The following is a 26,857-nucleotide window of genomic DNA, read 5'->3' as shown; positions in this document are numbered from 1 at the left end:
AAAAGGAATCAAAAGTTAAAAATATGACATCCAATAATCTGTAAAACAATCCACTGCCTAATATCCATCGCCCTCGATAAACTTTTATATCCTAGTCATGAAAGGTTTCTGAGTAGTCATGTTGATAAAAGGGTACCCTGAGAATTATTGGATGTAAATTTGTGGTGAGATTAAAGATCAAGTGCTACATATAATAATATTACAGATACAATTTAACAACGTGATGTTATTTTGGCAAAATCTATGGCAGAGCTTACAACTCAGCTAACAACTAGAGGCACTTTACAAATTATGAGCGAGCTCTTCTTTGTTAATGGTTGCTGCTGATTTGCATATTACAATGTGTTGTCAATCAGGTTTTTCTCCCCTGTAAAATGTGGTCTGTGAAATAAATAGTTATTTAAATTAAAACATTGAAGAGGGATAATTTTTAAGTTAGGTTTAGATTTATTATTGTCATGTGTACTGAGGTACAGTGAAAAGCTTTGTTTTGCATGCTATCCAATCAGATCAGATAATACTACACATAAATCAAATCAAGTCAAACTCAAGTACAATAGGTAGAGCAAAGGGGAAGACAGAGTGCAATGTAGTTCTCAGCATTGTAGCGCATCAGTTCCATAAATAAAAACGTATGTGCACAATGGGGTAGAGGTGAATTGGACAGTAGACTAGGTTATAGAAGAACCATTTAGAGAAGAAGAAGCTGTTTCTGAGTCTGGCAGTGTGCGCTTTCAAGCTGCTGTACCTTTTGTCTGATGGGAGCGTGGAAAAGAAGGGATGGGACAAATCTTTGATCATGTCGGCTACTTTTCCAAGGCATTGTAAAGTGTAGATGAAGTCAATGGTGGGAATTGTGGTTGTGTGTGATGCACCAAACTACATCTACAATTCTCTGCAGTTTCTTGCAGTCTTTCACAACATAAGTACACCATACAGTGGAGTGACTCTTGTGACTTTTATAGAATCTATTATTTCTGGACAAAGATGAAAGTCATGAATGAGCTACCCTGTTCTGAAAATCTTGGTGTAGTTTAATGCGCTAACTTGGATTCTATGATTTGATTTCTGGCTCTGGCATTCTTAGTTGGAACATATATATGGCACAGCATCAGACAAACAATATTGATCAATTCAGATTCGGATTTTTTTTCTGACGACACACAAGACTGCAGAATCAGGAAACTTGATTAAAGAAACAAAATGCCTTCAAGAAAGGTTCAGACCTGAAATGTCATCTGTCCATTTCACTCCAGAGCTGAGGCCTGACATACTGAGTTCATCCGGCAATTTGTTTTTTGATTCAGATCTTTACGGTTTTGGTCGATTGATGTATTGAGAGATACAGCATGGAAACAGGCCCTTCAGCCCACTGAGTCTATGCCGACTCTCGATCACCCGTTCACTCTAGTTCTATGTTATCCCACTTTTGCATCCACTCCCTACACGCAAGAGGCAATTAACAAAGGCCAATTAACCTACGAGCCTGCACGTCTTTGGGAGGGAACTGGAGTGCCCAGAGGAAAACCTAAGTGGTCACAGGGAGAATGTGCAAACTCCATGCAGACAGCACCCGAGGTCAGGATTGAAAGCAGATCTTGGGCGCTGTGAGGCAACAGCTCTACCAGCTGCATGAAATGTGGTGAACAGAGAAAAAAAACTGTCTTGCTTACCATTTAAGAAATTTCGTTGGGCGTCAAGAACTTGATTGATATCCTGAATCCAAGCTTGCCAGACTTCAATGCTTGGTGCCTGTAGGATGAATCGTTCAGACGTTCCACGGGATATTAGAGCAAACTTGCAGAGTTCATTGTCTACATTCTCCTCGATGTTAAGGTAACTCATCTGATATGGGTAAAAAAACGGAAGAAATACTGAAATCTGCACCGACCAAGAATACCATTAATATGCACAAGGTGTTGAAATGAACTACAGATGCTGGTTTACACCAAAAATAGACACAAAATGCTGGAGTAACTCAGCAGGACAGGCTGCATCTCTGAAGACAGTGTTTTTCCACCCTAATACTGGAGACCTACCGTCTGGAATGAGTTACTATCAAGGACATTGACTGTACTTGTGTGAAGAGATGCAGGGAAGATTCTGAGTGAGATGGTAGTTAATTGATCAAAATTCAAAATTGCATGGAGCAGATCTTCCATTAAAAACTTGAAGATCCACTCCAGTCTGCTGGCTTTTACATACACAGATGTGTTGCAACTCAGAGGATTTCTGAGTGTAAGGTGAAGTGCAGCTTTTAGCTCCATTTTCAATATTGGCTTCAGCACATTGTCACTGAACTACTGGAATTCAGTTGATACAAGGAACTGCAGATGCTGGAATCTTACGTAGAATACAAAGTGCTGAAATAACTCAGCGGGTCAGGTAGCATCTCTGGAGGACATGGATAGGCGAAGTTTCAGGTCCGAAATGTTGCCTCTCCATGACCTCCAGAGATGTTGCCTAACCCGCTGAGTTAGTCCAGCACTTTGTATTTAAGTGGAATTCGGTGTCGCAGTGCAGACTTGCACAGAACTCTTAGCTCTAAGGATGGGAAATCTGCCTAATGAGTCCACATTGAAGTGAATGGGAGGAAAGGGCTGTCCAAAAAATAGTAAGTGGACCTTTATATTTTATTTAATCCAATTAACTGAAGCATGTTTAAGTATTTATTAAAGTATGTGCATGTTTCTAGTTTTTAACACTTAAAACAATTACATTCTAATCATTAGTTTTAATAGCACGTGTTCGTCGTTGAATCGCAGAGATTTCCACAGATCTTTAATCTCAGTCAAAGTGCAAAGTGCTGGAGTAACTCAACAAGTCAGGCAGCATCTCTGGAGGACATCGATAGGCGATGTTTTGGGTCGGACCCATCTTCAGACTGATCAGAGTACGGGGAAGAAAGCTGCAAAAGAGAGTTGTGGTGAGACTATGCTTGACAAGTGATAGGTGGATACAGTTGAGGTGGAGTTGGGGGGGGGGGGGTGACTGACAGATGGGTAGAGGGGTAGAGTAGGTGTCAGAGGCTGGAGGAGGATTCCAATGTTGTCTGTCCATTTCTTCCATAACTGCTTCCCGACCCACTGAGTTCCTCCAGCACTTTGTGTTTTGCATGAAATTCCAACATCTGCAGTTCCTTGAGTCCCCATTTAACCTCAGTGACAGTGCTGGCAGCTCTGAGCCTGACAGTGGGACAGGCATCTCCTCCATCTGTTGCCATGTTAGACGCTTGCTTTAGAGAAGCTCAGGTTTGGTCCTGTCTTTTGATAACTGTTATCAGAGTCACAGAGAGTCATAGGGTCTTACAGTGTGGAAAAAGGCCCTTTGGCCCAACTTGCCCACATGTTCCATTTACACTAGTCCCACCTGCCTGCCTCTAAAACTGTCATATCCAGGTACCTGCCTAAATGTTTCTTAAACATTGTGATAGTACCTGCCTCAACTACCTCCACCGGCAGCTCGTTCCATACACCCAACAGCCTTTGTGTGAAAAAGTTACCCTCAGGTTCCTATTAAATCTTGCCCACTTCACCTTAAACCTAAGTTGTTTGGTTCTCGATTCTCATCCTCTGGGCAAGAGACTTAATCTATTCCTCTCACAATTTTGTATACAATAGATACATGGTTTTGTATCTGTGGTATTGGTCTGATCTTATGCTCTGTGGGCTGATTGTGAGTAATGGAATAATGATGCCAGCTTTATGGTCATACACAGATCCACAAGATGTTCACAGCATGGAAAGAACCCCATGCTGCCCCTTCAAACACATACCGACTCACAACGGGCAATTCCAACTAATCCACTTCCAAACCATTTGCCCACAGCTCTGCAAATCCTTCCCTTTCTGATGTTTGATGGGTTGATACCTATGGGCCTATTTTCATAATGTATGATTCCTTGGCTCAAACGTGGCAGAAGGAAAGCACTATTATACAAGTCATGAGGTTCAGAAATACTTCGCCAGAATCGGCAGTGGTGGCAGATTCAGTAGTGGTGTTGAGCAGGGATCTGTCCTTTCCTCCCCAACTCTTTTTCCTGTAAGTAAGATGGACATGAAACGTTGCCTGTCCACCACCCACCACAGATTCTGCCTGGCTTGCTGAGTTTCTCTCGCACTTTTTTTTTGCTCAATATTCTAGCATTTGCAATCCTCTGTGTCTCAAAAATGTTATTATTTTGCTGCCAAGTGTGACCTTGATCTCACTTTCACACGATCCATATCTGACCTTCTGTTTCCCTTTCTCTGTGCTCCCATCTCCATCACTGATTTTTCCTCTGTTCTCTTCCCCTCACTCCCTCTCTGCAACTTAAAACATAGTTGTCTTCTCATTTCTCCAGTTCTGATGAAGGGCCATTGACCGGAAACATTTCCCTGATTCCTCCTCTACAGATGCTGCCTGAACTGCTGAGTATTTCTAGTGCTTTCTATTTGTATTTTGCATTGTATTCCACTTTATCAAATGCCTGTTTGAAGTTCAGATACAGCACAAGTACATTTCCTTTCTTAACTCTGTCTGAAATGTCACAAGAAAATATTAATGTTAGTTAAACACAATCCATGCTGCTTTCTCAAATCCTTTCATACTTGTTCAAATGACTGCCATTTTTTTTCCAGTTCAGTGTTTCTTGACCTTTCCTCACCATTGAGGTCAAATTGACTGCTCTTAAGTTACAGGGTTAATCCCTTCAACTGTTTTTTTGATGGAGGCCACAATATTTTCAAATTTCCAGTCCTCACACAACACCCATATATATGCAGGTCTTAGGAAGATTATGCCCAGAGCCTCTGTTATTTTGTCTTTTATTTCTCTCAGCAACCCAGCATGTACCCCATCTGGCCCAGAGGATCTATTCATTTTAAGTGTGGCTGGCCTTTCTAGTAGCTTTATTTATCTATCTTTTGCCCAACTAGAACTTCAACGACCTTTTCTTTTCTGAGACTCCTCGCACATCTTCTTCCTTGTCAAAGATCACAGATTAGACAAGCAGATTTACCTTAATGCTCTTCTTGAACTGATACCTTGGTGTTGAAGAGCCCTTGTTCAGCAACTCACTGAAGATTACAATCTGTTCGAAGAGAAAGACTCTTCGTTCCTTACTTCGGGAGAGCACTCCAGAATCTTGTTCTGTCACGTAGAATGTATCCTGCTGAAGTAATTTTCCTTGGGCTGTGATTTTTCCCTAAAAGAAGAAATAATTCAGATTTTCAGGTTATGGGGAGAAGGAAGGAGAATGGGGTTGAGAGGCAAAAATAGATTAGACACGATCGTACAGCAGAGCAGTCTCAATGGGCCAAATTGCCTAATTCCGCTCCTACATCTTATGATCTTATGATACATCAGACGAAGGCATCCATTGATACATGTATTCTTTATTCCACAGTTCTGTGTTCTTATTAGTAGCATAACACCATTATAGGAATGAAGCAGAAATTTGAAATGCATCTAAATTAAACCATTTAATCAGAACAAACATAAACATGGTGTGGTTCAGTTTCACACAGGGTGAGAGCCATTTTGTAAGTAAGCTCAGCTCATCAATGTCAGTGGTGTTGGGAAGCTGAGATGTTGTGGGGAAACACAACCCTTTATGTAGATTACACCAAGGCTTCATCTTTAATTTGCATGCAGTAGTAGATGAACAAGAAGTGCCATGAACAAGAAATCAAAGCAGAACCTTGTTGCTCTGGTGAATAGATAGATCAAAGTTCAATGGATCAATGGCACTTTACTGTCACATGTACCCAAGTACAGTGACATTTATCTTTTGTATACAACTCAGTGAGTTTAATTGCTCACTTCAGAGTCTCATGATTGTCATTTTGTCAATGTGACACAGTTAAGTCTCTGATTCAGTTTTGTTATACCAGTGATACAATAAATATCCTTACGATTGTTACACAACCAATAATCCAGGTAAAGTAAAGTTTCTTTTAGAAACCGACACACAAGTGACTCCTGGTTTAAAGAAAAATCAGAGGTCTGTCTGTTTTAGGCTTCCCTGTTTTAGTCTCTCCTGCTGAGCAATGATAAAGCAATTTATTCACAAAAAGCTGGAGTAACTCAGCAGGTCAGGCAGCATCTCGGGAGAGAAGGAATGGGTGATGTTTCGGGTTGAGACCCTTCTTCAGACTGATGTCAGGGGGGCTGGACAAAGGAAGGATATAGGTGGAGACAGGAAGATAGAGGGAGATCTGGGAAGGAGGAGGGGAAGAGAGGGACAGAGGAACTATCTAAAGTTGGTCAGGAACGTGGTGGAATACTTTCCAAGGGTGAGTGAAGCTCCAATAACACTCAAAAAGTTCAAAACCAATGAGAACAACATATGCCATTTGATTAGCACCCCATGCACCATCTTACACAGTTATTCCTGAAGATCTGGTGCACAGTAACTGGAGTGTGCGACATCTCCAAGCTCTGCTGCATTTAGTCGCCTGGGCAGCTCCAACATTTGCACTTCCACAATCTGTGCGCCCTACCACCAAAGGTGGACCAGGCCAGCAGGTTTATGGGAATGTCATAAACATTCAGAGAAAGGCCTCGATAGAGTGGACGTGGAATGAATGTTTCCAGTAGTGGGAGAGCCCCGAACCAGAGGGCACAGTCACAGAATAAAAGGATGTACCTTCAGAATGGAGATGAGGAGCAACTTCATTAGCCAGAGGATGGTGAATCTGTGGAATTCATTACCACAGGCGGCAGTGGAGGCCAAGTCATTGGGTATTTTTAAAGAGGAGATTGATAGATTCCTGATTAGTAAGGGTGTCAAACGTTATGGGGGAAGGCAGGAGAATGGGATTGAGAGAAAAAAATAGGTCAGCCATGATTGAAAGGTGGAGTAGACTCAATGGGTGACACAGCATAATTCTGCTCCTATATCTTCTGGTCTTATGTTCAACAGTTGAGGATCCATGTCAGCTCATCTTTGTCATGAGTGGCTATCATGCTATTTTGGGACTGTATTCTATGATTCTGGACAACCCAGCCAGAAGTAACATCAATCCTGCATTTACCCTTGCAAGTGTATGCATTTCAACAAAATGACCATTCATTCTTCTAACCTCAGGTGATCACAGGCAGAGTCTGTTTAATCACTCGTCATACAACAAATTTGCCATCCTAGGAGTCAAAATGGTGAACTTCAGCACACTCCCTTTAGCACAAGCATGTCATTCCTTAATGGGTAAGACCAGATCTGTACAAAAGCGATAGGCAACTTGCAATTTCCATTAGGGAAGCATGGTGGTGCAGCGGTAGAGCTGCTGCCTTACAGCGCCAGAGAATCAGGGTCAATCCTGACCATGGGTGCTGTCATTACAGAGTTTGTACATTCTCCCTGTGGCTGCATGGATTTTTCCCGGGTGCTCTGGTTTCCTCCCACGCTCCAAAGACGTGCAGGTTTGTAGGATTATTGACGGGTAAAAATTGTAAATTGTCCCCAGTGTGTAGGATAGTGATAGTGTATGGGGAGATCGTGGTTGGCGTGGACTTGGTGGGCCAAAGGGTCTGTTTCCACACAGTATCTCTAAAGTCCAAAGTAAAGTCTACCCAATGTCCACCCAAGGTAAAAATCGACTTAACGCATTATATCTAAAACTTATATACATTTTCACTGTAGAGATAATAAATAATTGCAGGGGTTGAAGGAAAGGAGAGAAGAAATTTACCTCAAAATCCTCAAGTCTTCCCAAATTCATCATATCGTTGCAGCGTTTCGGCACAAGGTACATCACATCAACTGCTTTCTGTCAACAAAAGATAGATAGAAGGGACATTTATTTTAATGGCATAAACAGACATAATTTTGGTGAATCTAACCAAAAGACTCACAATTCTACATGTTCTCATCTATGTACATTTTTGATAAAATGGAGATTATTTTAAGAATAGATTTGTTTCAATAACAGTTTACCTCTTTCCTAATGTTTCATTAGGCTATTTATCTTGAGTTAGTTTAGTTTATTGTCACATGTACCGAGGTACATGATACATGACAAGGGAATAATGATTAGATATATAAGGGATCTACGTTTAGTGCAAAGTAAAGCCAGCAAAGTCCGATCAAGATAGTCCAATGGTCACCAATGAGGTAGATAGTAGTTCAGGACTGCTCTCTGCTTGCCTCTAATGCTTGCCATAAATGTTATTTCAGAATTCAATACTCATCAGTTTCAAGAATCATTATTACTTGGCAGTATAACAATGAAATGGGCTTAATTTCAGCAGAGAAAAATTTAAAACATAAAAGAGAAACACTGTTGTGCGAGTGGTTTGTTAACCGAACAGAGAACAGTTTTTACCTCAATCTCTGAACATTCTTGTCCAGCGTTTTCACTGTATTTCAGGAAGTCCTGCAACAAGACAAAGTTTATCACAGTAAGTGAATATTTAGGCTTGCATTTAGTGCATTAGCAACTACTTTGCACTAACTGCAAAATACCGTACAAAATACACCGTACCAAATAAACCGTACCCTGGGATTGGGGGAACGTTGGGGGATGATGGGATTAAATTTCATCATGCCACTGTTCTGCCCAACTTTACATCCGATCCATATCTACATCCTGCTATAGCCCATCCTGTCTGATGTATCTGATCAGTCTGAAGAAGGGACCCAATCCTAAACGTCACTTAATCCATGTTCTCCAGAGATTCTGCCTGACCTGCTGAGTTACTCCAGCACTTTGTATCCTATCTAATCTATATCCTGCTTTAGGATGATGTAGTGGTGCGGAGAAAGGAGAGTGTACTACTGTAGTGAAGAATGGTTACCAACATGAATCATCATGCTGGGGTCAAATTGAACAAAGGACTCCCTGCTGGAGTATATTCTAAGTAAACTATTAACTCCATTGAGCTCATAATATTCCACTGCCTGGAATTTCTCAGTCTTTATTCATCCATTAATTCAAAGTAAAAGCACCCCTATGGTGGACTATTGCCCCTCACACAAACATGTATTTCCAAATCATTCTATTAAACGCTAGACGTAAAAACCAGGACAAAACAATTAGTGCACTCTCTGAGACTGAATCAAATTCAAATGGTGGCCAAAATAAAACTAACTTCACTGTGCATCCATAATAGAACAAACAGGCCCTTACAGCCCACAATGTTCATGTTGAACCTGATGCCAGGTTAGACAAATCTCTGCCTGCATTGTGGGAAAAGCGATCACCTGCAGAAATTGTGCTTCCAAAATCTCTTGATAGCGGTTCTGCATGGACAAAGGACAAGACCTCACCCGTATGCCATTCACGGCAGAAACCCCTTTTTATATAATAATAGCTTTCACAGCTCGTTCCACAGCTCAATACCGAGTAAGTTTCCATTATGTGGTAAAATGCCCACTTGAGTGAATGTAAGAGAATGCTAAACGGCAGGTGTTTCTGTTAAAAGACGTGTTTGGGGCAATATATACACCAGACTGCTGTTCTGATTGAGAACTACTTAGGAATTATAACTTTATATAGAGTAGAGTTGCTGCCTTGCAGAGCCAGAGACCCGTGTTTGACCCTGACTACGGGTGCTGTATGTACGGAGTTTGTACGTTCTCCCCGACTGCGTGGGTTTTCTCCAGTTGCTCCGGTTTCCTCCCACACTTCAAAGACATACTGGCTAATTGACATTCAAAGACATTTAAAGACATGTTGGCTTTGGTAAAAAAAATTGTAAATTGTTCCTCGTGTGCAGGATAGTGCAGGGATCGTTGGTCGGCACGGACTTGGTGGGCTGAAGGGCTTGTTTCCATGCTGCATCTCTAAACTAAACTAAAAACTAATCTAAACTAAATGAAATAAAAATTGTAAAATCCCTACTTACATGGTGCCTTTTAACTTTTCTCCAACTCTACTGAAAACACTTAATTATCTGCATAATAGTTTCATTCCTCACAGACATTAAACACTTTGATCTGTAACCCCCTTCATAGGGCCGTTAAAGTCAGTTTCTGTGGTTATAGGCACATGATAAAAAAGGAACAATGACACATTATAATCGCTATTCAACTGGCCTGTTATTGAAGAAATGGGACTGCGAAGAGAAATGTGTTTTGAAGACAAATAAGGTGAAAGATCCCATTAAGTACTTTGGTCACTTTTTGCATTCTTTTTATTGTAAAAGTCCTCACCTTGATAAGAAGTTGATACTTTGTTATCCTCTGTATCGGCTTAATAAGAAAGTCACTCAGGCTAAGCCTTTGACCCAACTCCTGTTTTATTTCCTGCAAAACAAGATGCATAACATGATAGACATTCTGCTTCAAAAAAAACCATTTACAATGTATGCAAGTCTGTGGCATTCGTGTCTCCCTCTGTAGGAAGCTGAAATGGGTGACTAGTCAGTGGCTAAACATGCTGTGGAAAGTCACCTGTGTGTCTGAAGTTGCCCAATGACAGATACTATAATAAAATTGTTGCACATGATGTCAATGTGCTTCGGAGAAGGTTAATGATTTGGGGCGGTCAAACTAGGCTCCTGTTTCTGACGGTATCAAATTGGTCCCACTAGACTTTATTTTTTGAAGGTCTTTTTATAGGAATTGAGGTCTGCTCTCTTTCTTTTCTAGGTGAATACTATGCAGAGTCACATTCAAGAAAAGAAAGAGAAAATCTGGGGCATTTCCTGTTATCATTGATCCCATTTTCATCGCCTCTACTATTTTCTTAGAATAAAACATTTTAAAAGAGATTTATAGAGAATCAGTACTTTTGTATTTGGATGTGGATTTTGATCCTACATTCCCCACCCCCATCACACTCTATCAATGCTGGGGTCACTCAATAAGCCACCAGAGGAAGGAGCAGAGATCAGGTTTCCAAATTAGTCATAGTTTGTTCCATTTATCTGCATTTGGTCCATATCCATGTATCTGTCCAAATGTCTTTTAAATCTTTGAACTTTTCCATCTCTACCACTTCCTCCGGCAGCTCATTCCATATACTCTGTGAAAAACCTGCCTCAGCCCCCTTTTAAATCTTTCCCCTCTCACCTTAAATCTATGCCCTCTATTATAACTTTAAATTATCCTTATAACTCGAGTCCTTCAGACCCAATAACATTTATGTGAATGTTCTCTGTACCATTTGCTTAATCACGTCCTCCTTAGCATGGTGACTAATACTGCACAGGATACACTTAGTTTGGTCTCATCAATGTCTTGTATGTCTTAGACCATGAGGTCCCAACCCTTAATGCCCTCACCATTAAAGGCAAATATGCCTTCTTCAGCACTAAATGCACACTCGTACCTCTAGGTTTCCCTGTTCTACAACACTCCCCAAGGTCCTGCCATTCACATGTTTAACTGTCCAAAATACATCACTTTTGCACTTGATGAGGTAAATTCCATTTGGTAGAGCTGCTGCCTCACAGCGGTAGAAATCCGGGTTAGGTTCTGCCCAGCGATGATACCTGTGTAGAGTTTGCATGCTTGCTCATTTGTTGCAGTTTCTAAGTATTTCGACCAAATTTTACACTTTTGTCCTTCATGTGTTACATAATCTATTTGCTGGTGATAAAAATACAAACAGATGCTCACCTCAAAGAAAGAATCGTACTCTGCCACAATGTACTCAGACTTTGGCTTGTTTTGGCAGTATATCACATACATGCCCAAGCGCCTTTCCTGTAAACACAGAATTCATAGCAAAAATAACTAAACTATTATACAGGAAGAACCTACAGGAATATCAATAGCCTCCCATCACATCGTTTCTCAGCAGAATCAGCTATTTTGAGATGAGGCCCAGTCAAACTGGAGAAGACATAAAGTGCTGGAGTAACTCTGCAGGTCAGACAGCGTCCTTGGAGAACATTGATAGGTGACGTTTTGGGTCAGGACGCTTCTTCAGACTGATTGCAAATGTTGGTCATGGAGCCAATCACATGTTAGACATCTTGCACTCTTGCTGATTTCTATTGTGATAACTGATGTACCAATCAACATCACTTCTGGCATTAGCTATAGATTGGTACTGATTCACTTTAAAAAAAAGTACTGTCCAATAAAGTACGATAAAATCCTCCGCTGACAGCAAGGGTCTTTAATGTTTCAGGTATGTCGCAATTCATTACCCTTTACTCCATTGTGTAGTTTAGTTCTACTGTGTATAAAATCATGTAGGCAATAAATTGGTTAAATGCACAGAATCAAAGAGCACAGAGGTTTAAGGTGAGAAGGGAACCTGAGGGGTGACTTTTTCACACAGGTGATGGATATATGGAATGAGCTGCCAGAGGAGATAGATGAGGCAGGGACTATAACATAATTTAAAAGATATTTGGACAGGTACATGGATAGGAAAGGTTTAGAGGGATATGGGCCAAATGCAGGCAGGTGGGACTAGTGTAGACAGGGTATCTTGATTGGCATGAGCAAGTTGGGCCAAAGAGCCTGTTTTCATGCTGTGTGACTCTATGGTTTATTAAGTATATCTGATAAATATGGTCCAGTACCCACTAACATTTTTGCGGGATTCTGTATTGGTATGAAGTGAGCTAATAGAAGCATTTTACACACAACATACCCACAGGGAATTAACATGAAAAAGATGACCATTCAAGAAAGGTTACACAGGAATAGGCTCCAATTGCTTTTGTATCTGTACTATATTATTTTTAGGATTACTGTCCGCTATGCTTGCAGCATGATGCAGACATCTGCAAAATTTCCTCACCCAATGAGCATTCGTCCCATGTAAAAGATGTAAAATAAAATTCTATTTAAAATTGCTCTCAATACAATTTTGCCCCGTTGTATGGATGATGCATCTTTAACTGCAAACTACATGGAATAATGAATTTCAATCAACACAAGAATCTTTTGGATAGGAAAAGCATGGTCTGCTTTTGCTTTACTGGATAAAATCCCAAACTATGCTTAGGTCAAATGTGAAAACACAAAGTGCTGAAGTAACTTAGCAAGTCAGACAGAATCTGTGGAGGGAATAGATTAGTGGAGCTTTGGGTCAGAATCCTTCTTCAGACTGAAGAACCCAAAACATCGCCTATCGATTATCTCCACAGAAGCTACTTGACCCACTGAGTTACTCCAGCAATTTGCGTTTTGCTCAAGATTCCACCCCTGCAGTTCCTTGTATCTCTTATTTCAAAATTACTCCAAGCAAAATTATACAATACAGTATATCAAAACTATTGGAATAAGAATTTGAAGGTCTAACTTTGATTCACTGATGATTGCAGAGTAAGAATCTCCAGAGAAACTGGTTTAGCAGCTTTCAAAAAGATAAGCACATAGCCTGGAGATGTGAAACTGTCCCTGATAGGATCAGAGAGTCTTAGAACATATAACCAATCCACATAAACAGAACTAGTTTAAAGACACTGGAAGAAATAAAAATCCAAAGTCTTCCCTTCATTGCAAATAAACATGAAGTAACAGAAAATAAATTTAAGTTCTTAAAAAGTATTTGGTGGTAAAGTGGGTGAAAGCAGGCTTGATTGGCAATGAAATAAAATTGCATATATCCTTTGTAACAAAAGGAATATCAGGGCAAGATTAAACCCAATATTCTAACCCAAAAGGAAAGTGTCATTGAAGTAAATGATTCCCAAGAATTTCAGATAATATAAATATAAGTAAAATTGACTTGAATTGTATCAGCATCGATGATTATGAAGCAAGTTATGAATAAGTCATTTACATTATTAAATATACATTCCATATATTCTCAGGAATATTTCTCCCTTCCGCCACTATTTATCCCAAAAAGCATTAAAAGATAATTATTTTAGTATTAAACAAATCGTGGTTTCCAAGTATTGCATCAGGCTTTGGAAACTAATAAAAACTTACTGTGGTTAGGGGCATTGATGCTGTGATTTAATGACTGAAGGTACATTCTCTGCCTACTAATATAGTCATGTATTCACAGGGGTGAGGTAAAATACAGGATCTTAAATATTTTAATATAATTTTTATACCATTATTCCAATATGTATATATTTATTACAGAACTGTTGTCATGTATTACATTATTACAAGGAGTCAGTAGATCATGTTGGAGAATTTGGCTAAAACATTTGATGTGGACTTTGTTGGCAATAAACGCTGACCTTTGCAATGTTGCCCACAACCCATATAAATAAAATATATGATCATATCTGGATTACTTACTTAAACTGAATTTAAATGCATTGAGACCATTTTATGGAACTGAACATTATTAAATTCATTATTCCCCACAGTTGTAAGTGACATTATGATTAATGCATTCTTGCTGATTACAGGGGAACAGGAAGGTGAACAGACAGCATCACATCTTTAAAATGGGCCAAGTTACTATTCTTACACAAAGCCTTGAAAGTAAGTAGGAATAATTTACATGTTTGATGAAGAGCTCTGCCAAACGCTCAGGTTCCTGAAGGCATTTTTCCAGTTCTCCCAGGAAATAACTGCAAAGAAATATGAACAGTAATCATTTTACAATTTTGTCTCTGTGGCTTTGTATCTGCCTTTAAAGATTGTGTAGCGCAGCATGAAATCACTTTCATTAATTATCTGTGAGAACAAACTCAAACCTAAAATATCACTAAGGAAGCTACAAGCTCAGAGGGGGAGGACGATAACTGGGGTCCATCCACAGTGGGGTGTCGGGGAGCAGGGTCTGGTGGGGACACTCCTCAAACAACGGGAAGGATGTCACTCCAGAGGGCCACACGATGGCATGGGTGCTTGGTGGAAGGAGAGTTTGTGAACACTACCGAATATAACACTAATGAATGTATAAACACTGAGAATGTCGGAAGAGTTTTGCACTGTTATAAGTTCAAAAGTTATAGGAGCAGAATTAGGCCATTTGGCACATCAAGTCCACTCTACCATTTAATCATGGCTGATCTATCTTTCCCTCCTTCATTCTCCTGCCTTCTTCCTGTTTTGTATATATTAAAAAAATTCTGAATAAAGTTTATTTTTATAAAAACTATCAGGATTAGGGCCTAGATGTTTCAAATCATTTAAAACATCCATTGTTACTCATGGCTGTCTGACTAAGCAGAGTTCCAACGCCATCTATAAATTTGTCGATGACACCACTATTGTTGGCTGAATCACGATGGTGCTGAGTCAGTGTTCAGGAGAGAGGTAAAACACCCGGTTGAATTGTATCGCAATAAGTACGTCTCACTCCATATCATCAAGACCAAGGAACAAGTCATTGTTTTCAGGGGAAGGCATGTAACCATGTATCAGTTTGCCAAGCGTAGATCGGCGATAGCAGCGGTAGAGTTGCTGCCTTACAGCGCCAGAGATCTGGGTTCGATCCTGACTACAGGTGCTGTCTGTATTGATTTTGTACATTCTCCCTGTGACCACGTGGATTTTCTCCGGGTGCTGTGGTTTCCTCACATATTCCAAAGATGTACAGGTTTGTAGGTTAATTAGCTTCGGTAAAAATTGTCCCTCAAGTGTAGGATAGTGCGAGTGTACAGGAATTGCTGGTTGGCGAGGACTTGGTGGGTTGAAGGGCATGTTTCCACACTGTATCTCTAAACTAAACTAAATGAAACACGCGCTCAGTCCACTCATTACTGGATCTCCCGGTGGCTAATCATGGTTAACTGTTAATGCACTTTATAATTTCATCTGAATTTGCATTTCACCGATTTATAGAATTATTAATTCTGGATTATAACAGGCAGACTAGATTATTTTAAATGTGCTTCATAGGTTTTTCTGTTTCTAATATGCACACAAAAATAATTATTTCAGAAATCATTAAGACATTTTGATAATTCAAATATTTAAATAGAGATGATAATACGAGTTCTCCAATAAATCTTTGTTGCAGTTAAATATATTGGACCTTTCATAAATGTTAAATGCTGGCAGGTTCCTATATTCGGAGATACAGGCTGATGTGGCTGTTCACTCACCTACTGTGCCAGTCATAAATCTGGTGAATGTTTCCGAAAACTATCTTTTCTTTTCCTTTCATGTCATCAAGAAGACCTTTCTCTTCTATTTTGTTCATGAAACCCTGCAATATAAAAATTGTGTACAGTGGGGGGGGGGGGGGGGGGGGGGGGGGAGGGGGGGAGAGGAGGGGGGGAGGGGGGGAGAGGAGGGGGGAGAGGAGGGGGGGAGGGGGGGAAGGGGAGCAAATTTATTGACGTTTATAAGGTAAATTGTTTTTTAAAAGTAACAAAGGTGGGTTTATTCCGTCCACGGGGGAATGGTGAGTAAGGTGGGCGTAAAATTGTCACGCTATGATGTACCATTTTGGCTGTGTCAAGCCCCAAACCATATAATGCCCAAACAGAGAATTTTAGTAATATATATATGATGAATTCTTATTCTTTCATTAAATAAATCTTGCTGCTTAAAACAGATAGATCAGTTGTGCACAGATCAGTCAAAATCTGACCATCAATTGAAATAAATGATTGAATAGAATAAATCAATACCATAAAAAATATTGAAGCATTATTATAGTCACAAACAGAAAATATAATCATGTAGGATTAGTCTCTAAACATCAAGATTAAACACAAGTGCAGCCAAGATGTAGACCAGGAATAATGCATGTTTTCTTTTCTGCTAATATGCTGAGTTAATGGATCGGAGCTAGTGCCAAATTAAATACATAAAATCTATCTTACCTCTACCACAATTCCCAAATCTTTCACGTAATCCTTCTCTGTTTGAACAAGCTCATTTAGGACATATCTGTAATAAGATAGAAAAAAGGAAAGATTGTAAATAGATGTATTACAAAATCTGACCCCTTTGTGAACTTTGTTATGCATCAGCCTTCTCCAAAACTCTTAAGATGAATTGTAGGAAATAAAACACATATTCATTAAACATGACAATCAGACCCAAATGATGCCTTTCAAATTACTACGGGATTAATAATAAACAAAAGAATAAGAAAGATCTTTAAAAAAAATTAGAAAAATGAAACGCATCAAAAATATTGGAATAAAATTAAACCAAAGATTCTGGAATTTTACAGAATCTTTCAGTATTTAATGCAAAAAAAAGTTAACATTATGAATTGAGGCATTTAAATTTGCTTTCAAAGTAGTAATATTTCCAGTTGATCTCTAGACAATTTTGAAAAGCTTATGAACTTTAGGGCACAATCTATTCAAGGGATTCAAAAGACATTAAACATCATGAACCATGATTAAGTGATTTCAACAATTTCCTGATCCAGGCCAGTTTACCACTTTAGAATTTATTAAAAGACACATGGCATTTATTGGAGCAGTAATTGATATCTCTGTACAATATGGGTGTTCTATTTATTGTGACTCATTATATTTATGCTAAGTTTTCTTTGAACCTATGCACAATGGGGCGGCACGGTAGCGCAGCGGTAGAGTTGCCGCTTTACAGCGAATGCAGCGCCTGAGACTCAGGTTCGATCCTGACTACGGGTGCTGTACTGTAAGGAGTTTGTACGTTCTCCCCGTGACCTGCGTGGGTTTTCTCCGAGATCTTCGGTTTCCTCCCACACTCCAAAGACGTACAGGTATGTAGGTTAATTGACTGGGTAAGTGTAAAAATTGTCCCTAGTGTGAATAGGATAGTGTTAATGTGCGGGGATCACTGGGCGGTGCGGACTTGGTGGGCCGAAAAGGCCTGTTTCCGCGCTGTATCTAAAATATGAAAAAAAATAAAAATAATAATAATAATGTTGCACAAGAATTTCAGGCAAAATAACCTGTCTGAGTTCATTGATTGCTGTCTATTTTCACATTTCATTGCTCTGGTGAGGGCAAGGAGAAACATCGCTTACGTTCGTCCTTTAAGTGCTTTGGCCCGTTTTTCTTCTGCAAGATCTCCTGGTGGTGTCGAAGAATTCATTGACTCGGGGCTCAGGGGATCTTTCAAATTACTTCGATAGGAGCAGCCAGGTTCGAGAGACTGGTGAAGAAGAATTGTCCAGTTACGCCATATACTTTATCTCAATATCAGGGGAAGCAAAAGAAATATATGTACATGTTGCAATCATATCCTCATTACTACCTCTGATGCTATCATAAATGTTCCATAAAATTCATCACTCCCATAAAGTTCAGGAAAATGAGTAGTGGTATAATTTTCAATTTTATTACTGATGGGACCAGCTGATTTTTACAACATTCACTTCATTCCTGATAGATTTGTCATGGAGCCATCATTAGAATGGAACAATACACTCCGGCATCCGACTGAACTGAAAGTGGGAAGAGAACAAGTCCGGTTATTTTTCTTTATTAACTGGTTTCTTTCTTCATTGAGCAATTAGATCTTCCAAAAAGATTGAGATAGTAGTCTTAATCTTTAAGTTGGATTCATTTGAGATGGTCTTAGAGGGGAGGATACTCCTCAAACTGCGGAGCATCCTGGACAACACTGATCACCCCCTCCATAAAATACCGATTAACCTGAGGAGTACCTTCAGCAACAGACTGGTTCCACCAAGATGCAGCACAGAACGCCCCAGGAGATCCTTTTTCCCTGTGGTTATCAAACTGTACAACTCCTCCCCCTTCTGTCATTGGGTAGACTGACCCCCCCCCCCCCCCCCCCACCTTTACACATCCCCCAACCCTGGCCTTTCAACTCGTCACTTTAATTTCATGTTTCATGCATCTTGTTGTGTTTTATGACTGTTGGCAGACCACTTTCCCTCCTGGGATAAATAAAGTTCTATTGTATCGTGTCGTAATAGTAATAGGGAACAGAGATACTAATTAAGAACAGTGTTAGTTATCTGTTGTCATTGATCTGAAACTTTAACCTTGTTTCTCTCTCCACAAATGCGGCCTGACCTGCTAGGTATTTACAACGTATTTTGGGGTTTTATTTAGGTTTGCAGGCTACATTAATCATACAGTGTATTGACACCGATAAGCTTTGTAATAGCACAGTAACGATTGCTTGGAAGATTTTTAAATAAATAGTTTGATGTCATGTTCTTTGAAAACTAAAATACAGTTTAAATACTAATGAACGAACACTTTACATAATAAGCTGGAAAGGGTGGAGAGATTTACAAGAATGTTGCCAGGACTCGAGGGCCTGAGCTGTAGGAGAGGTTGAGCAGATGAAGACTTTATTCCTTGGAGTGCAGGAGGATGAGAGGTGATCTTATTGAGACGTCTAAGATCTTGAGAGGGTAAATGCCTCTTTTACCCAAAGCAGGGGAATCAAGAATCAGAGGGCATGGATTTAAGGTGAGGTGGGGAAAGATTTAATAGAAATTTGAGGGGCAACTTTTTTTTACACAAAGGGTGGTTGGTATATGGAACAAAGTTCCAGAGGAGGTAGTTGAGGTAGGTATTATCACAATGTTTAAAAAACATTCAGACAGGTACATGGATAGGACAGGTTTAGAGGGATATGGGCCAAATGCAGGCAGGTGGAACTTGTGTAGATGGGGGCGTGGGCAAGTTGGGCTGAAGGGCCTATTTCTACACGCTATGACTTTATGACACTTGTGATTAATTTTAGCTTCTGTAGGGCAGGGATATCATCTGAACAATCTACGCTCAATCTATGCACATTTGGAATAAGAATAAGGATTTTTTAATTGCTAAATATTTGTCACTCATTATTTCTAAATGGAAACGTAATTGGAAAACAAGGGGCAATTTGCAGTATTTGTGATTCTCTCTGCTGTAGCAGAGTTGGCACCGTTCATCTTGTTGAACTCACTTGCTTCTAACATTGCAATTCTTGTTTCTGACATAATGAAGTAGCATTCATTTACTCTGGAAATCCATGATATGCCTTTCCTATTGCAGAGGAAAAGTCCATCTTAAATCTCTCCTTAGTAGAAACAAGTACTTTGTGCCCTTAAATCTTTTCTTTTTGCATTGAAATGTAGGTTTTCCAGAGATGTGAAAGTGAAGAGGGATTTATCACCAGTTCTGCAGCTTACAGGTTAGATTGGAAGTGAACTTTGCCTGTTAGTCATAACTTTGAAAACTCCTTTTAGGATTCAGGCCATAGAGGAAGTATTTTATGATAACGGAGCAAATAATTTTAATTGTGAATTTGTGATCTGTTAGAAGATTGGAAAAAAAATTGAACAATGATAAAACACACCTTTACTTATTACATTCTAGCTTTAGTTTTGACTGTGGTTTGTCAGTAGACATTTCCCCCCTTAATATCTATTTTATAAAGGAAGCAGATTGCACTATACCTTTTTGCCGTAATTTAGTATTAGTAATTTAGTAATTTAGTTCATGTCAACATTTTTTTTCTTTCTTTGCGCAAGCTTGCTAAATAGAAAAGCATTGTTGACTTTTTTAATAAAATGGTAAATATAACAGAAAAGTTACTTGGTTAATTATGATTTTGTAATGGAGAAAGCATTCCGTTAATTGGTTGTTTGAGCTAGGTCCCAAGCTAAGAATATAACTTAGAATGCATGACATTATTTGGGGGTTCCATTAGGTACAAGATGGAGGAAGCTTCAGTCGACCGAAATATAAATTACAGGCAAAAGAAATTCAATCCCATTGTAAAAGCCACAGCAATAAACATGCAATGTATTTTCTAACACTGTTACCGTAAAGACACACAGAAAAAAACACACATGCATTATTTACCTCCTCGGTATGACATCAGGAAATTCCAAAGCATTTCAGAGCAATACTGCAGATTATTAAAGCGGTCACGACAGGGAAGGGAAAGACAACAGCGGATTTGCACAGGTAGGCCCACCAATGAGATAAATGTGCAGGCAAATGTTTTATTGACAGAGACAGTGGGTGGGTGGAGGGGGGGGGGGGGGGGGGGAGGGAGGGGGGGAGGGGGGGGGGGGGAGATTCCCTGCTCTTCTTTGAATAGTGTGGTATTTAACATCCATCTGAGGGAATGGTGTCCCAGCCAAATGATGATACTTCCAGTGATGCAACCCGTTTCTATGGGTTGAGTTGTCAAGCTTGATTATGTACTCAGGTCTCTTGAGTGGGACTCAACTGGTTGGGTTAAAGCTAAGCCTGGGTTGACACCCAATCATATTCTATCTGGTAAGCACTATACCTGGATATGGTAACTTTTTGTGCTGAAGATGTAGTAAGTTCATAAGTTCATAAGTCATAGGAGCAGAAGTAGGCCATTCAGCCCTTCAAGTCTACTCCACCACTCAAAGATGGCTGATCTATCTTTCCCTCTCAACCCCATTCTCCTTCCTTCTCCTCATACACCTTGACACGTTTACTAATCAAAAATCTGTCAATCTCTGCCTTAAAATGACTCAATGACGGCCTCCACCGCCATCTGTGGCAATGAATTCCACAGTTTCACCACCCTCTGACTAAAGAAATTCCTCCCCGTCTCCTTTCTAAAGGTGCGTCCTTTTATTCTGGGATGATGCCCTTGGGTCCTAGACGCTCCCACTCGTAGAAACATTCTCTCTGCATCCACTCCATCCAGGCCTTTCAATTTTCAGTAAGATTCAATGATTGATAGAAGCACTACAAATCCAACTTGTTTTAGTTAAACTCTAAACTTACCAGTTTACTCTTAACCAACTTTTCGATGGCACTGACAAGATCCGCAGCACTGGGGATTTCAGAAGCACTGTGACGGGCAGTGTGCAAAGAGGACTGCAGGGTTAGAATGGAAGGGAGCATTAGCAGAAGGCAGGGCGAGATAACGAGGGAGGAAAACAAAAGCCCATTAGTGATGCAAACGGGGGAGAAAGGACAGAGGTAGTAAAGCACACATCATGGAAAAAAGTGCCATAGGGCAGTTTAAAATAGCAAGACATTAATTAAGCCAACTCAACTTTACAGAAAGCACAGTGAAGGGAATCTATCAACAGATGCTGAGTTTGTAACTGCTACAGTACATTTTCAATTTTCTGCCCAAGTACGTCGATGGTGTGAGCGAGCACCATTGGTGCGAGTTTCTTTGCACTGCTTTCAACAAGACAAAATCTCAAGCAGCTGACCGACCTGGTGAGTTTTATATCCTGAGAGCAAGTTCAACATTTACTCCAATGCTGCAGGTGTTGTTTGTCAGAAGTCAGCACAATGGTGTTGTTATTTTTGAATTTGGCTTTGTGCTTACACACCCAGCTCCAGTTCATGAGAGGGAACCAATCAGCTCCCATATCAGTGCTGTTGCCCACACAACCCCTACACCTGTGTGTTTATCTACCCGACCCTTGTACCTGGCCGTTTACCCACCCAACTCCCAGATCTCCTGCTTCCGATGTTACTCACCCAACTCCTTTACCTGTGCGTTTAACTCACCCAATACCCATACCTGTGTGTTTACTCACCCAGTTCCTGTATCTGTGCATTTAGCCAACCCAATTTGTGTAACTCACGCAACTCCTGTACTTGTGTGTTGATCCACCCAACCCCCATATCTCCTGCCTCTGACGTTACCAACTCAACCTCTGTGCCTGTGAGATTACCCTCCCAGTTGCCACACCCCCTGTCAGTAAAATAACCCAGGCAAATTGGGTGACTGAGCAGCAGCCTACCAGCTCTCGTTACTAGAAACTAGAATCAAGATTACATCCAGAATGGCTGACTAACATTTCTGCCCCAATGCTTCCCATCATTACCTTCCTTACTTATTCCAGCACTACCCATGGTGTTTCTCCTTCTCTCTGACTTTTTTTATCTGCCACCATCTATCATTTACCTGCTTCTGCCACTCAATTCCACATCACTCCAGTCCAACCCCTCCCCCCACCACGTGGGTCTACCTGTCCATCATCCCTCACCCCTCCTCCGTCTCACTCTGTCTATCACTGTCTCACCACTTCTCCTCTCAGTCCTGATGCAGGGTTTCAATCCAAAACATTAACCATTTATCTTCTTCCCCTCCACCCCCCCTCCCCACCTCCACTCCACGGATGCTACTCGACTCGCTGAGATCCCCCAGTAAATTATTTGATGCTTCAGATTCCAGCATCTGCCGTCTCTTGTGACCAAAATTTACACAGGTATTGGGCTCAGCTTTATTGAGCTTACTTGTGGGCTTCAAGGATACTAGAATCATCTGAGACACCAAAAACTAAACTAATTATTAAACAAAGAACAAAAACAAATATTGCATTCAATAGTGCTGTGCAATCTAGAAATAGCACGTGCTTTCATGAACGCAAAATCCTATCTGTAGAGCTTCCAAAAACATTATTGTGTACAAAGTACAATGCTGAAAGTGTGCTTTAATAAAGTGAGGAGCTCATTCTTGTCAACATTTTGATAGCAGGTATCTCTTGCTGAACAGTACACATTTATTTGACCAAACACATTGATAATTGGAAATGCAAAATAAAGTTGTAAGTAGGTTTACAGCATCGAAAGATAAAATGACCAAATGTTAATAGAGAAACAGATAGATTGAAATAGGTGAAAGACACTCAAAAACAATGACGCGATATGAGGTAAACGCCTTTTGATTTTACTATTCAAAATTAATTAAATATATCAATCAACTGAGATTTAAAGGAGAGTGGGCAGTTATATCACATTGCATGAGAAAGCAAATGAGGTACGGAATTCACTGAACCACAGTGCAATCTAAGGCTCTCTCCAGACAGGTTGGTGAGGCTACTAAAGAATAAGGACTTACACAGGTAGGTTTGCGATTGACAAAGAAATAGAAGCCAAACAGCAAACAGGACTTACTAGCCAGAGAGAGAACAGAATTTGATTTGTGTGAAATGAATTGAAAAGGTTACATAGGTTCCATTGTGAGTATTTTGTAATATTGTTATAAATCTTTCTAAATTGTAAGAGCTCGGGCAAATCTCCACGAGGGGCCGGGTGGGGGGAAAATGAATTAACGGACCCCGAAGCTGATCATCACAACTCCAGTGCACATTTGAATTGGTTATATAGTACTACCATGTGGGAGACAAACTCACATCTAAGTGTTAGCAGGGAATAGAGGGACATGGCTCACATGAAGGCAGATGGAGTTTAGTTTAACCTGACATCGTGTTTGGCACAGACATTGTGGGGCGAAGGACCTGTTCCTGCGCTGTCCGGTTCTATGTTCTAAGTGAGGCTTAAATGGAAGCAGACAATTAAAGAAAAGGCGAAAACATTTACAAGATTTTAAGAAGTAGCTGCTTTCCGTGCAAGACAGCAAGAAAGCACTTTAGCATGGAGGTAGGTGTGAATTGAGACTGAAGCCAATTGATATTATCATAACTGGACTGTGGCACTGTGGCAGGTGTACCCTGTTCCAGGGTATCAGATGTTGTGAGTGGCAACTTGATGGAGATGGCCAAATGTTGCCTTCTTTGATGCAATGTGGTTTAAAACCTGACAGGCTGTGATTGGGATGCTTCTGCAATTGAAGCTAGTTAAACATTTGCATGTCCTAGTGCTATAATCAGGCCTGCTATCCCATCTTTAGAAATAAGGGCCTCAACATACTCATATCATCGCCAGAAGCTAGGTTTGCAGCAGATCTGACTGGCAATGTAACATTATTATGCAACATCTTGTCTATTAAACCAACGAGTCTGCCTTTACTTTTCCTTAATCCTTAATAAAAGTATGGACCTACACAATAGGTGACTTACATAAACTCGCACTTACATAAACAGCTCTGTCCTCAGTCCCTAGTGCAATCAAGACAGTTTGTAACTTCCACAACAGACAGTTAATGCTCTCAGTGAGTTATTTCGCTAAAGGGATTGGCGATGGCGATTTCGACTTAAGTAAAATTTGACATGTAAGGGTTCACCGAACCTAACTGGAGTAGTGGGAGTCGGGGAGTGCCTGTATTCCCATGGAGAATCCATATTTTGTGATATTCCCACACGCAAAAAAAAGAAAACTAATATTCAAGAGAGATGGCACTTGTTAAAAGTAAAATAATCTTCAGGCATTTGAAAGAAAAATGCAGATTGGATGAAAAAAATAAAATGAACTTTGACAACACCACTTCCCTGTTCAAACCCTCTTCTTCAAGCTAAAAATCAATCTCAGCCTTGAAAATACTTAATGACCCAACATCTGTAGCCCTCTGGGGTAGAGATTGCAATGGTTCACAACCTTCAGAGAAGAAAATTCCTCTCATCTTATTCTTAATTAACCAGTGTCTTATCCCGAGATGATGCTCCCTTGATCCATACCATAGGGAAAATGTACTCACAGCAACAAACCTCAGAACAGGTTCGCCTAGAAATTAATTAGCAGTCTGGCGAGGCTGCATCACAGGACTATGTGCTTGTTAAACAACACAGTGTACAATAGGCACAGCTACATAATTTCACAACTAACGGATTAGATCGAAGCCCTGTAGATCTGTCACATCGAGTCGAGACTAGTGATGAAATTTAACAGCTAACTGAAGGAGGTATCTTCAAGAACATCTCCACCCTCAATGAGGATAGTGCCCAACATGACTAAACATTTACACCCATCTTCAGCCAGACTGTCATGATGATCCATCTCGACTTTCAAATTGAAATTAATTAAGACTATTTTTAAAAATCATGTTTTACAATTTTATCTCTTAATAAATTAAAAAAAACAGGAAAAGGCTGCGTCAAAAAACTTGTGAGCTGTGCAAAAGCTTGGTGGAAGTCAAGAGATATTGAGGGATAAAGCAGGATGTAAAAAAGATCTCCAAGTACAAAAGGAAATAAATGGCACATAGCTTGTGCAAAATTGTGAAAGATGAGGAAATACTTGCTTGGCGTCACCCTTAGGAATGTCTATGCAAAAAGATACAACTATTCTGATATTGTCACTGCACAGTCCTTGCATAAAAACAAACACCTATGTTCATGTATTTTGTATCACCATCATACTAAACACTAAACAGTGCACTTTAATAGTGTTTGGAGTCAATGGTCACCAAAAATCTTTGCAAGCCATTACCTGCTTTGCAAATGCAACAGGGCACACCAGAGGCAACACAAGGCACACTGGAGTTGGATGTACTGCCACGATCTATATTTAACTATCACAGACCATTTTCATTCATTGCTTCCGATTGCCTCTGCAACCCATGGACATAGAAAAGCCTGTGATCTCATAATTGACCTCCAAGTGATGTCTTCCAATAGAGTTTGATCCTTTTTTTTGCATTTAATCATCAACTATTTGAAAACTATTGTGTCTTTGCAATAATCGAATAACTTGTATTGGAAAGTCAATTAAATCCTGAAATATGCACATCTAATGCATCGTCCAGGCTGCTTATCCAAGGCTTAATCTAGAACATAAAGTGATAGGTTTCAGATACAGGAAGATAGGGATCTTTAGTTTTAGGTCAGTGTGGCAGAATCCACCCATATCTCCATCTTTACTCCATATCCACCCATTGCTTACTCATGGGTCAAACAATAGACCAAAGAAAAAGTTTCCATTGCATGCCTGAAAGATCTTAATCATGTTCTTAATCATACATTTGTCCATACAGCTCATGTTTAGCTTTTACTGGGGATTTTCAGTCATGGGTGAAAGACCGTATTGCCCATCATCTTTGATAGGCTTTAAAAAAATGTCCTAAAACTAGCATCCATTGTACCGAGCTCCAGTAACATTAAGGTATTTATTCACAAAATGCTGGAGTAACTCAGCAGGTCAGGCAGCATCTCGGGAATGGGTGACGTTTCGGGTCGAGACCCTTCTTCAAACTGAAGTCTGAAGAAGGGTCTCGACCCGAAACGTCACCCATTCCTTCTCTCCCGAGATGCTGCCTGACCTGCTGAGTTACTCCAGCATTTTGTGAATAAATACCTTCAATTTGTACCAGCATCTGCAGTTATTTTCTTATACTTCCAGTAACATTAAAGTCATGTTAGGTCCTCTTTTATTTTCCACAACTGTAATTATACTTTTCAGACTCAAATATGAAAAGTCGAATGGAAGTTACTCACAATGCAGATGTAAAATGAAC

General features: G+C 40.1%; 1 protein-coding gene and 1 non-coding gene across 6 annotated transcripts in view; both read right to left on the bottom strand.

The window, feature by feature from the left end:
- Positions 1–26,857, bottom strand: part of LOC144595941 (kalirin-like) — a 159,111-nt gene that overhangs the window by 41,735 nt on the left and 90,519 nt on the right. For 3 of the 5 annotated variants that reach the window (XM_078403893.1, XM_078403895.1, XM_078403896.1), the window contains 11 exons: positions 21,487–21,579; positions 17,772–17,899; positions 16,627–16,693; positions 15,901–16,004; positions 14,349–14,418; positions 11,543–11,629; positions 10,133–10,225; positions 8,304–8,354; positions 7,671–7,748; positions 5,000–5,185; positions 1,674–1,845 (listed from right to left, as the gene is read on the bottom strand). In XM_078403893.1, coding sequence (XP_078260019.1) covers positions 1,674–1,845; positions 5,000–5,185; positions 7,671–7,748; positions 8,304–8,354; positions 10,133–10,225; positions 11,543–11,629; positions 14,349–14,418; positions 15,901–16,004; positions 16,627–16,693; positions 17,772–17,899; positions 21,487–21,579 — 1,129 coding nt within the window. The remainder of the gene's footprint in view (positions 1–1,673; positions 1,846–4,999; positions 5,186–7,670; positions 7,749–8,303; positions 8,355–10,132; positions 10,226–11,542; positions 11,630–14,348; positions 14,419–15,900; positions 16,005–16,626; positions 16,694–17,771; positions 17,900–21,486; positions 21,580–26,857) is intronic. The other 2 variants (XM_078403894.1, XM_078403897.1) reach the window with 1 other exon arrangement.
- LOC144596409 (U11 spliceosomal RNA) lies at positions 9,130–9,278 on the bottom strand. The gene has a single exon (XR_013547603.1). It is a non-coding gene; the product is annotated as a U11 spliceosomal RNA (small nuclear RNA).

The sequence above is a fragment of the Rhinoraja longicauda genome, chromosome 8, assembly GCF_053455715.1.
Source record: "Rhinoraja longicauda isolate Sanriku21f chromosome 8, sRhiLon1.1, whole genome shotgun sequence".
Taxonomy (NCBI): Eukaryota; Metazoa; Chordata; class Chondrichthyes; order Rajiformes; family Arhynchobatidae; genus Rhinoraja; species Rhinoraja longicauda.
This window is presented reverse-complemented; position numbering and strand designations above follow the sequence as displayed.